Source organism: Bos javanicus, chromosome 15 (genome assembly GCF_032452875.1).
Source record: "Bos javanicus breed banteng chromosome 15, ARS-OSU_banteng_1.0, whole genome shotgun sequence".
NCBI lineage: Eukaryota > Metazoa > Chordata > Mammalia > Artiodactyla > Bovidae > Bos > Bos javanicus.
The window spans coordinates 58406498-58418607 of record NC_083882.1 but is presented as its reverse complement, the minus strand read 5'-3'; the positions used below and the strand labels follow the sequence as shown (position 1 = coordinate 58418607).

Below are 12110 nucleotides of genomic sequence, written 5' to 3'. Positions count from 1 at the left end.
ACTCCAAGTTCACAGGGCCCTGAACAGTCAAGCTGGAACTAGAGGCCAACCTCTACCTTGTGAAACCAAGGGTTCCAAGGGAAAAGAATATGGCTCGAATCCCAGGAATGGGGCAAGAGTCGGGAAAGGGACTCTTTTAAACTATACCTGGCCGAGAGATTTCAAAATCTTAAGACTGCTGAAGTGCAGCACAAGACTGTCCTCGGAAGCCCACGACCCATACACTCTACCTCGGGAAGACTCACGAGGTCCAGAGCCACCTCTCGCGCTCTCGCGATACCTGCTCCCGGCTCCGCTAGGCCCCGCCCCTCCACCGCAGCCCCTCTGCCGTCACTTCCTGTGGGTCTGCAGGCAGAGGGAGAAGATGGCGGCCCTGGGGGAGCCCGTGCGACTGGAGAGGGGTGAGTGGGGCCGAGCCTGGGACCGACGTGGGCGGAGGAGGTAGGGGAGTGCCTTGTCGTCCAAGGGGGCGAGTGGGCCAAGCTCCGAGACCCCGAACCAGGCTTTCCCTCGCACTGGCGCCTGTGGCCACCGATGTCGATGCGCCGGGCCCGGGGAGGGGGCTTGACGCTCTTGACTGATCCTGAGACCCCTTCTGTGTTCACACGGACTATCCCGGAGTACAGCATAGTTTACCACCACCTGTCTGCATTCGCAGACACACGCTGTACACGCGCTCCCTGGGTGGGCACGGCCTACTTTGCGTTCAGAGACGTGTCAAGCTGAGCAAATATCCCACGCCCAGTTCGGACAGGCTACACGCCCTGCCCGTATTGACGCGTTCATACACAGTGTTCCCGCCTTTACTCACCCAGCCTTGACACGCAGCGCGTTCCCACCAAACCCCCTCTCATTTATGCACAAATGCCATCATTACTTCCACCACAGCCTCGCTTGTATACGTACTGGGGATATTTCCTGCCTGTGGTGCCCCTCCCGGGTACGGGGAAGGTGCTTTATAAACAATCCTTCTGCTGTGGTTCTGGAAAGAAGGTTGCATAACTAGAAGGAATAGTGATTGTAAATTACGGTAAAATGCAGCATTATTCTTCATCACAAATCCTGTGATTGCTAACTGGTTGATTGCTTCCTTTTTAGAGCTGTCAAGGAAAATAAAACCTGTTCGCTAAGTAATTAAAAACCGAAAAGCCAGTGAAGTAAAAGACTATGAGCCTAAAAGCGTACTGTTGCAGTTTTTTAGCATTCCACTATTCCCCAAATTCTTTATTTCATATAATTTCAAGTATAATTTTGACACACCTGTATTAGAAATCATCAGTAAGAGTCAAAAAGTAAAACTAGACATTTTGAGTACTAGTAGTAAACAAAGTACAAGATGGAGATTGACAGTATCTTTAAATATTAACATTTGCATTTACAGTCTGAATATTTAAGTAGCTTCTGCTCTAAGAAGGGGTACATTTTTAGAATTGAATTTTGGAGTCTTTCCTCATACCTTTACACAGACCCATGCACATTTAACATTATTTATTCCTTGTGGTATTCGCTATTTGTAAGTCTCTTTACAAGTAATGTTTTCCTCCAGCCCACCAGACCATTAATTAAAGTATCATTTTGACAGAGCAGCAGCTTACTCTGGGAAGATTTGCTAAGTTAGGCCTAAGCCTGTGACATGTTCTTCCAAGCACAATGACACTGTGCTTTGTAGATGGAAACAGATTTGTCTGGTGTTAACTGGAGTAGGTGTTTTTCTTTGGAAACTAGTTGTAGAATTCTAACATGTTGGCAGTCTTTTGTATTGTTAAGTGCAGTACAAAGTGTGAAGCTTCACCTCTGGCATTTAGTTTTGGTAGTCATGGCTTTTTGTTTTTTCCTGTTTCAGAGTTCATTTCAGTTCCACAGTAAGAGTGCTCAGAACCTGAGGATAAGCTATTAGTGGATGTCATTTAGCAGGATAAGAAAGATTACATCCACTCTGATTCTTAGCATTCTGTTTAACAGATTCTATTAAGAAACTCTCCCAGCAATCCTATAGTATAAAATTAGTTCATATGATCAAGATCCTGAATGCCTTCAAAGACATTGAAACAAGATTTAGTGGAACACATTTGAGAACATACTGGGTACAGTTTAGGTTCGGTAAAGGATATTTTACTTTTTCAATTTTTTGTTAGTTGGAAATTTTCATATAGCTTGTATATTATAATTTTGTAGGTCAGAATATTTGATGAACCAGCACTCCCCATTCACCAGCTATTCTGATGGTGGGAGATGAGAATGGCAAAGTTTTTTTCCCCTGCATTGGATTAACATCAGTTTAAGCTTCTATTACCTGAAATTGAAAAATCTACTTCTTTCTTCACTACATTTATTCCCAATTTTCCAGCTGCAAACAAAGACAGCCATACTGGTTCTATAAAGAGAAAAGTTCAATCCTTTAGTATAATAGGAAATTTGGAATTTCTTCCACTTAAGACAAGAGGAGGGAAGGAACTTTAGAATAAGTACTCTAGTCCCCTGTGGTACAAAAACCGTTAAAAAAATCAGGGGAGAAATAGTATGAAACATGACTGAATCTTGTAAAAGTTTTTTAATTTGTAAATCACTTCCTGATACTTCCCAATGAGAACTGCCTAACAGACTTAATATATTTCTATAAAAGTGTAGAACATCTTAATGTTTCTTATTAATTGGTGCTAATGTAACATAACATTTATGCTTGCCACATGCCAGGCTCTTACCATGTTTTTTTTTTTGATTGGTCATGTAATTCTTATAAAGGAGATACTGTTATTTCCATTTTATAGTGGAAAACAGACACAAGAAGTTTAAGTTTACTTGCCCAAGATCACCCAGCTGTTACTGATACCAGACTCACAAACTAATTGCTTTGTATTTTGTAAACATGTATTTGACTGAGCTTGTCTTAATTAAAACACTGTGTGATGATCCTAAGTTGAAAGCAGACCAGTTAATTTTACTCATTTGTATCGTTGTTTTAAATTGCTGTTCCTGCCAGTAACTAACTGCACATGTTACTGAAGAGTTTTTGTATGTACATATACATTAAGTTTTCTTTTGGGAAATAGTGACTTCGTTAGCACATGGCGTTTTATACTGCTCAGCACTTTGGTTACTAATGATGGTAGGTAAATTTTTATTGACTAAGTAGCTTCTGATAATGCTGTCAGCTTTTCTCAAGTACTACAGTCTTCATGTGTCTGTCACATTTGAGCTCCAGTTCTTTCCTGTGATGTTTAGGACTTTATATTTGTTTTCCTGTGTCTCTTAAAGATACGGTTTTTCAGATTTTATGCATGTTCAACATCAGTTTTTCTTCCTAATCTGCTGTGAAATTTAACGTTCTTCTCAGGCTTTACATTCCCACCCTCCATACATGAACCCCCCCCCACACAAGTTCATACTCTTAGGCTTTTTTTTCCTCTGTGTTCTATATATTTCTTGTTAGCCATTGAGGAATAAATCCCAAATGCTGCACTGTTACAGAGGCATTTAGAGAAAATTATCTATTGGTGTGTGTTTAACTCTAGATATTTGTAGAGCAATTGAATTGTTGGAAAAACTGCAAAGAAGTGGCGAGGTACCACCACAGAAACTTCAGGCTCTACAAAGAGTCCTTCAGAGTGAATTCTGCAATGCTGTAAGAGAGGTAAGTAAATGGGATTAAAGTTGACAATAAACTTGTGTTATTTAGGGTAAGATAACATTCTCAAATTTGGGTTTGTAGTTTCTTAAAGTTAACTTTAGAACCCATCCCTCTCATTTTTGGAATTTCTAACAAAAAAACATGGTACAAAGATGCATAACTTTTTCTGAAATTTTGACACATTCATTAACTTTAAAAAGAACTCAAGCGTGTTATACTTTGAGATTTAACATCACAGTGATAACTGGGTTTTGCAGGTATATGAACATGTCTACGAGACTGTGGACATCAGTAGCAGTCCTGAAGTGAGAGCTAATGCAACTGCAAAGGTACATTTTTTTCATTTACTGAAAGTGAGAGGATGCATCACATATTAGAGATTTAAAATGTGAAGTTATTAGTTTCATAATACTTATTTTAAAAACTAACAAATAGTACCTTTCAAGTTACACTAAACTTGATTACTGAAAAGTAGGACTTTTTAATTGGCTTTACAAAACATATTTTATGCAGTCTAGATGATACATTAAAATATATTTACACACAAATAACATATATAATATGTGGTTGCTGTAAGTAATATATATATCATTATGTAAATATTCATCAAAATTCTGAGGTATGGATTATTAGTCTTATTTTATTGGTGAGGAAGCATCAAATTAGATTACTTGCTTCAAATCACACAAATAGTAAATGGTAGATCTGAGGTACTCCCCTATGTTGCCATTCACTTTCTCCTTAACCTTAACTCTGCAAATAGGAGGTTACCTCCTCAGAGCTACAGGTGGCAGGTTTTATGTATTTTTCTGTACCAGTGTTTTCCTCAAATAATTCAAGCATTGGTCTCTGTTCATCATATGTGGTGGTGATGGTTCAGTCACTAAGTTGTGTCTGACTCTTTACAACCCCACGGATTACAGCATACCAGGCTTCTCTGTCCTCCTCTATCTCTCGGAGTTTACTCAGATTCATGTCCTTTGAAGCGATGATGCTCTCTAGTCATCTCATCGTACGTGGGTTAGAATAAGTTACTGTTAGTAGTAAGTGGCTTAGACTGAAACTAGTCATTAGCAGGTAACTATTCATTGATAGTTAACTGGTTCACAAAAGGCAATATTGGATTCTCTGTTGAGTCATGTGGGTATTGTTTGACAGAGTGGGAAAAAACAATTAAAACTTGGGTTTAATTCCTGACTTTCACAGCCTCCTGAACTTCTGAACCTTAGTTCCTTTATCTATAAAGTGAAGCCTCTTTAAGAGCTTAGAGTATTCAGCAAATCTTGATTTTCTCTCTTCCTTCCCCTGTTTCTCATACACCCTGATCTAATACACAAAAAAATAGTACCAGACTACTTAATTACATTTAAAAGCAAAATGAAACCCGAATTCTCAACTTTGTGTTAGAATTCCTCTGAATTAGTCTAAATTTGAAAGATGTGGCTCTGTATGTGTTAATATACAGTGCAAATAGTACAGCAGCCAGAATGCCTGCATAAAAGGACACCTGCCCACGTTCAGGTTACACACGTGGGTGGTGCCACCCCAGATCCCCCGAACATACCAGGCTGACCAGCCCCAAAGTCGGTGGCATGTGAGGAGAGGGGGTTCTCCTTGTTAGTGTGCACAGCATTCATCTTCCTGGCAAGGCCTGCTTGCCAAGCACTGCACAGAAGTTCTGGGCACGGGAAGGACCAGGAGTGACCTGAACGACCTCAGCACTTTCTGCATAATCCCAGAGTAAGCTTTCCAGTTGTCCTCTTAAAAACACCATCTACTTAGCTTACCTTCACTGTCAGTGAATTTATGGACATTCAGACATCAAAAATACTTCAAAAGTGGTTTTTAATTTGATACTGATTTATAATTATCATCACTGTGATTCCACAGTGATAAGAGAACAGTCTTATGATTTCAGTACCTTTAGATAAACCATGAAATTTTGCTATTTTGTTTCATGTCCCTGGATATGTTTCAGTTGTTTACTGGTTTATAGTCTATGGGAACTTGAATAGAATTTATATTCTGCAATTGTGTGAAAATTGTATAAATCTTAATTATGTTGAATCTGTTCGTAGTGCTTTTCAGGTCTACTATCTCCTACTTTTCTATCATTGTATTAATTTTTGAGAGTTTGATATTGAAACTCCAACAAAAAATTTACTTAAAAAAATATGTAGTGGGACTGTATGTAACTTGGTTCTGTATTTTTCAAATCTGCTGTAAATGTGTTACCATACCCTCATAATTTAAAAAAAGAGAAGAAGTGGTTTTTAAAAAGGGACATAAGAGTGAAGTAAACAAAGGTCCTATTTTTTTAAATATGTGAAATTTTCTTTCAGGCTACTGTTGCTGCATTTGCTGCCAGCGAAGGGCATTCTCATCCTCGAGTTGTTGAGCTGCCAAAAACAGAAGAAGGCCTTGGATTCAATATTATGGGAGGCAAAGAACAAAACTCTCCAATCTATATCTCTCGAATAATTCCAGGTGGAATTGCTGATAGACATGGGGGCCTCAAGCGAGGAGATCAGCTCCTTTCTGTTAATGGAGTGGTAGGGATGCATTTTATTTCTACTTGACCACTTGGGGGTGTATTTGAGTTATAGAAACAGTCGTGCCTGACTCTGTGACCCCATGGACTGCAGCCTGTCATGCTCCTCTGTCCATGGGGATTCTCTAGGCAAGAATACTGGAGTGGGTGGCCATGCCCTCCTCCAGGGGATCTTCCCAACCCAGGGATTGAACCCGGGTCTCCTGCACTGCAGGCAGATTCTTTACCGTCTGAGCCACCAAGAAAGTCAGAAGATGCAGGGAAAGACCAAGCAGCTTTGTAGTTTAGAAATCCCTTGGAAGACTCTTAGGCACTGCTCTTTAGTGGAGTGATACTTTTTGAAGCACTTTGTGTATGTTTTGCTTCTTTCCAATGTAAATTAGCAGTGCTTAGTGTGATTTTTATGAAGTTATTAAGCTCTTCAGTAGTTAAGGCAGTACATTGAATCGAAAGCCTCTCCTCGGTTTAACTTTATCAAATAGCAATTGCTTGATTTACTTCTGACCTAGTGAAATAGGGCATGTAGATTGGTATGCTAGGTATTTGTAACTTAAAAACCAGTTCCTGGACTGCAGACAGAATATGATTTAGCAGATAATTTTACACTAGTTAAAGTGACAAAGCAAGATTATTTCATAGGTCTATAGTTTGAAATGCCATAACATTAACATTTTTTTACTTGTATGTGTTTTAAACGTTTTTCATTTTGAGTTACGTACAAAACCTAGATATTAATTGTGTTTGTGTCTGTGATTTGTTTTTTCGTAGAGTGTTGAAGGAGAGCATCATGAAAAAGCTGTAGAGCTGCTGAAAGCAGCGCAGGGAAAGGTTAAATTAGTAGTGCGGTATACACCCAAGGTCTTGGAAGAGATGGAGTCGCGCTTTGAAAAAATGCGATCAGCAAAACGCAGGCAACAGACCTAATGGCCGTTAAAACCTTTATATTCCATTTTGCTTTTAGCTAGAGAAGTTTTACTTGTGACTTACTGATGGCCACAATGCCAATGATTGTAAAAACAACAACAAACTTCCCGTGAAATCCTCCTTGCCATTTTATAAATACCTATTTTAACATCATTTATGGTTCCAGAGATGCATACACTTTTTTCTGACAAGAATAAGTAAAAAGGTAGTGAGGGCAGTTCTGTCCTGCTGTTTTTACAGGCCTTTTTCAACAAATGCAGATTTTGTCATAAAGTTGTTATAGATTTTTAAAAATGCTTTTTTAATATTAAAATGTACTTTTACATTCTTAAATCTTTTTTTAGGAAAAAAGGTTTTCTTTATTTGCTTATTTAAAAAGAACAGTTCTCCATTCTTTTTCTTTTTAACCTGTAACATTTCTTTATGCTTTTCCAAGAAATTACACATAACAGTCTCAGCAGTTCATTACACTATGAATCCATTGTTAATATCACTGCTGCATTTTGTATTTGAAACACACACACAATATAATTAATGGTAAATTATAACTCAGCACAGTGGAAGTTTTTTACTTTTATTTAAGCATAATATATAATGAATATTCGTTTGTACTGATTTATAAAAGTTTTTAAACACTGATACAATCATTGCTAAAATATGTATTCTTTCACAATATTTGAGCAGTGAGGCAAGAGAATGTAATTTGATTGTTTGCATTACTGATTACATCTTTCTGTTTATATTCAACTATATCATAAATTACAAATGCAAAAAAGGTTTAGGTTTCTTTTGCAAATTTTTTAATGCTATTCATTGTTATTTAAATATATCTTATTTTTCATCCTTCCATTCCTAGAGATGAGCCAGTTAGTTTGTGATGGGATATAGCAAAGGAGAAAAAAATAATACTTATAACCTCGCCAGCCTCAAGAGTTATAGCTCAATTTAAAAAATTGATACTAAGAAAAAGATATGTTTTAAGATATATAGAAATTATGATGTGATGCATTTCATAAGAATCTGCATACACTTTGTCAAAATGAGTAAGAACTGATTCACATTAAAGTTGTTATGAGAATTCTGAGATACTTTCATTTGTCCACTGGATGTCACTGTTTTACTGAAAGGCAGCTATTAGTGGATGACTGTGACTGAGGTCTTTCTAAAGGCAGAAATTGAGAGTTAAGGTTCATGTTCAGACATAACATTTGGCTGGCTTTTACAAATTTTAAGTGACAGGTGCTAGAAAGAAAATAATGGATTGAAATATATAAGGACTTTACAATAATTATCAACCCTGTGTAAAGAGTGGGCATTTTGTGACATTCCTTCAGGAAGAATAGAAATGTGTATCTTTTTCTGCATGTTTGTGAGCACTGTGAGTCTTAAAAAGATTATTCCAGTTTTCAGTGATTTCAGAATAAAAGTCAATCAGCATTGTTATTTATCTTTTAGGTATTGAACACTGGATTGCATGGTTGAATGTGTTTTTAGTCCACTACAAAATGTGCTTGTTATTGATAGGATCATGTTGTTGAATTGTATATTTCCAAAATTAATTGATGTTTTTAAAATGTTGAGACCAAAGTAGGGTAGAAGAATTATGGACTTAATTTAAATGTAAAATTATTAGAGGTATTTGTTGTAGAGCTTTATATATTAAAGAGAGGTATTGGTGCATATAAAAACAGTAATATTATTGTTGTGCTTGTATTCTTGCATTACAGGGTAAATAAACCCTGAAGAAATCTTATTTTAGTATTGCTGCAGCTGCAGTAGCTTTTAAGGGTGTGTCAACATTTCATTATAAATTATAGCTTCCTGGTTCAGTATCTCAGCTGTTTCAGAACTTTCAGCCAAGTTAAATCTTTTTTGGTGTTGAAACTTAGTAAGTTGAGTAAGCTATTTTTTGTTTCTTCTACAGTAATCCACAATCTGTTCTTTGTGTGGGTTGGCACTTATTTATAATTTTTAAAATATGGATAGCTTAAAAGAGCCAAATACAGTAGTTTTGCTTGCTCCTGTTGAGCATGAGTAGCAGTAGTTTATTTTCTTTAATGCAGTTTTCATAGTATATCCCAGAATTTTAAATCATGACCATAGGAAAATGCAGTCATTCAGTGGCAAAGATGTATGATAGTGATTTAGTATAGTGAGGAAATGAGGGGAGTTTTCATCTTATAAATGTATGGTTTATGAACATAACTAAGACATAGTAAATAATAGATACTTGATTTGTAAATTATATCTTCCCTCCCCAGTTTCCATTTATTTTTTTGGTATTTCAAAATAAGTTGACTCAGTGATTCTCAACCTTAGCTGCATATTAGAACACCCTGCAGGCCTTCAAAAAAAATAATGACACTTGAGTCTTACCCCATCCAACTAAATTGCAGTCTCTGAGGTGGGGCCAGATGCTTATTTTGTCGAAGCTTTCCAACTGGTTCTAAAGGACACCTAGGGTTGAGGACCACTGTTTCCCCCTTTACGACATGCTCTAATTACACTGGACTCTGGAAATGTCAGAATAATTCAGTTTACAGCTACTACTAAATGGCTACAAATGTAAGGGTCAGTTATATTTCTTAGTAATCTCTTTAGGAATAAAGGTACTTGGCATTCCTTATTGGGGAAGTAACTACAGCTTAACTTTTTCTTTCTTTTTTTAAATAAAATCTACCAGTAGTATAAATGTAAGTTTTTAATGTCTGTCACCTTTCTGCCCTCTTTGCCTTTAAAACTTTCAAAAATGTCTATTATTTGAGAAAGCATGTTTAAAAATTGTAGATGATATTTAATAATATTTTCATTGATAATTACGAACTGTCTTAATATGGCCATTTTATCCATTAGTATAACACTAGGTTATAGTGGCCTCATTCTTTGGGGTTTGATCATTCAGATGGGTTTTTTTTTTTTTTTTAATCGTTGTCTTCCTCTTCTAAATTTTTGAAAGTTACTTTGCTCAAGTACTTAAATAGTTTGGCTCAAGTACTTTGTTTACACTATAAGTGGATATTATAGCATTTAATAGAAGAAATGGCTATGGCTTATCTGAAAAGAATGTCAGCATGACTTGGTGTAGACTTACAAGACTATGTGTTGTGAATATTTTATTATGTGGAATGAGCATTGAAATATCAAGGACTCTGGTAATTGTGTTTCCTGAATAAATGTACGTTTATGAATTTTCTAACATATTTTGTTGTTCCTTTGCTAACAGTCTGGTTTTATACTTTTTATTGTCCAAAATGTCACTAATAGTGTTTCTTCAAAGGTTGTTGTAGTTCTATAATGATGAAATAGTGGAAAAGTGCTCGTTCATTAATTTTCAAGAACTTCCGGACTAATTTGTATATGGATATAGTTTTTAAAAGCATCAATAAACAATATGCTTCTACTTTAAGTTTGAAGTAAAGGAATATAGTAGCCAAAATAGATTTAACACTTTTTCAGTGGGTGACTTCATTTATCAATTCTGATTCTAAGGCTTACTAAATTTGTATTAGTTATATTTTGGTTCTTTGGATTTAAAAAAATATTGATGTAACTACACAATCATTGTGTTTCTGAAACATATATATACAATAACTTAAATGAGGTAAAAGCATACTCAGGTGGTTACTGGAATGAAACTTCAAATTCCTACATTTTGTTTTGCCTTTCCTAAAATATAACTGGAGAGAATAAAGATTCTGTTTTATTATTTCAAGAGGGCTGTCTGGCATGTGATTGAGAGCACAGAATCTAGAGCCTGACAACCCTGATTTGAATTGTAGATTCACCACGACTGTAACCTTCTGCGAGTTACCTTCTGTGGCTTAGTTCCTTCATCTGTCGTGTGTGGTGAGGATGCCTGTAAGTGTCATATCATGATCTGTAAAGCCCTTAGAAAACGGCCTGCATAGTAAGTGCTGTTTATGTTTGCTGTTACTTTTGTGTATGATAGCTTTAGGGTCTTATTAGCTAAAGGGAGACATTGTGGCCAAATAATTAAAATTAGCAAGTTCTTATTTTTTATTTTCGGTTGCTCTAGGTGTTCATTGCTTGCGTGCAGGCTTTATCTAGTTTCCAAGAGCAGGGACTGCTCCTGGTTGCAGTGCGCAGGCTTCTCATTTCAGTGGCTTCTCTTGTGGAATGTGGGCTCTAGAGCACTGGCTCAGAAGTTGTGGTGCACGGGCTTAGTTCCTCCTCGGCATGTAGGACCAGGGATCCAAGGACCAGGACCAGGGATCAGGACCAGGACCTGATCAGACCAGGAATCAGGGCGCCAGACCAGGGATCAAACCTGTATGCCCTGCATTAGCATGTGGATTCTTAATCACTGGACCACCAGGGGAGTCCAGCAAGTTCTTATTTTTGATGCCTGGAAGACAGATAACTAACCTTTAAATTATGCTTGAAAGTAAACAAGATTTATAGGAATTTTCAGATTTCATTCTGATCAAAGAAACTCATGGAATTCTGAAATAAAGCGGAGTTTGGGGGATGTAGAGTTGAGGTCACATTTAGAATGAAACTTGTAAGAAAATAAGTCCCAGTAAGAGATTTGTTCAATCAGAAAAACAATTTGTAGGGAGATATGACCTGAAGATAATGGATTGCTGGAATGGGCCTCAGACAACACAAAGCATAATTCACCATAGTGAACTTTTTAAAGGCAGAAAAATACACAGGCAACCAAGGGTGCAGTGAAACACATTGTTAGCCCTCAGTTTCTTCAGAATTTCAGTAGACCAGAATACCGTTTTCTATAAATCTTTAAATTCTGCTTTTGTTCATTATCATTGGTTATTCTGCTTTTAATATGATGAAGTAGTGGCCCAGGTTTTTTTTTACATTTATTTCTTTGTTGGCAAAAAACCTGATGAAATCTTTAGGACTTACTTTATATACAGAGAAAAAAATAAATTCATACAGATTCCATTTGTCAGCTTTATTTTGATTTAAATATATTTTAAAAAGCACAAGCACTTCACACCAAGAAGTTGTGTGTAAGCTCTCCTG

At 36.8% G+C, this 12110-nt stretch overlaps 1 protein-coding gene across 1 annotated transcript; it reads left to right on the top strand.

Moving 5' to 3' along the window:
* Positions 1 to 295: 295 nt before the first annotated feature.
* LIN7C (lin-7 homolog C, crumbs cell polarity complex component) lies at positions 296 to 10299 on the top strand. The gene is made up of 5 exons (XM_061380981.1): positions 296 to 401; positions 3513 to 3631; positions 3886 to 3957; positions 5971 to 6180; positions 6948 to 10299. The coding sequence occupies exons 1-5, from the start codon at positions 365 to 367 to the stop codon at positions 7101 to 7103; spliced, it is 594 nt and encodes a 197-aa protein (XP_061236965.1). The 5' UTR covers positions 296 to 364; the 3' UTR covers positions 7104 to 10299.
* The last annotated feature ends 1811 nt before the right edge of the window (positions 10300 to 12110 follow it).

What these genes read in the sequence shown, in the direction of transcription:
- LIN7C (XM_061380981.1), top strand. Translation starts at nt 365, where the DNA reads ATGGCGGCCCTGGGGGAGCCCGTGCGACTGGAGAGGG. An exon ending in GCCCGTGCGACTGGAGAGGG is followed by an intron (nt 402 to 3,512) that starts GTGAGTGGGGCC and finishes GTTTAACTCTAG; the next exon opens with ATATTTGTAGAGCAATTGAA. An exon ending in TCTGCAATGCTGTAAGAGAG is followed by an intron (nt 3,632 to 3,885) that starts GTAAGTAAATGG and finishes TGGGTTTTGCAG; the next exon opens with GTATATGAACATGTCTACGA.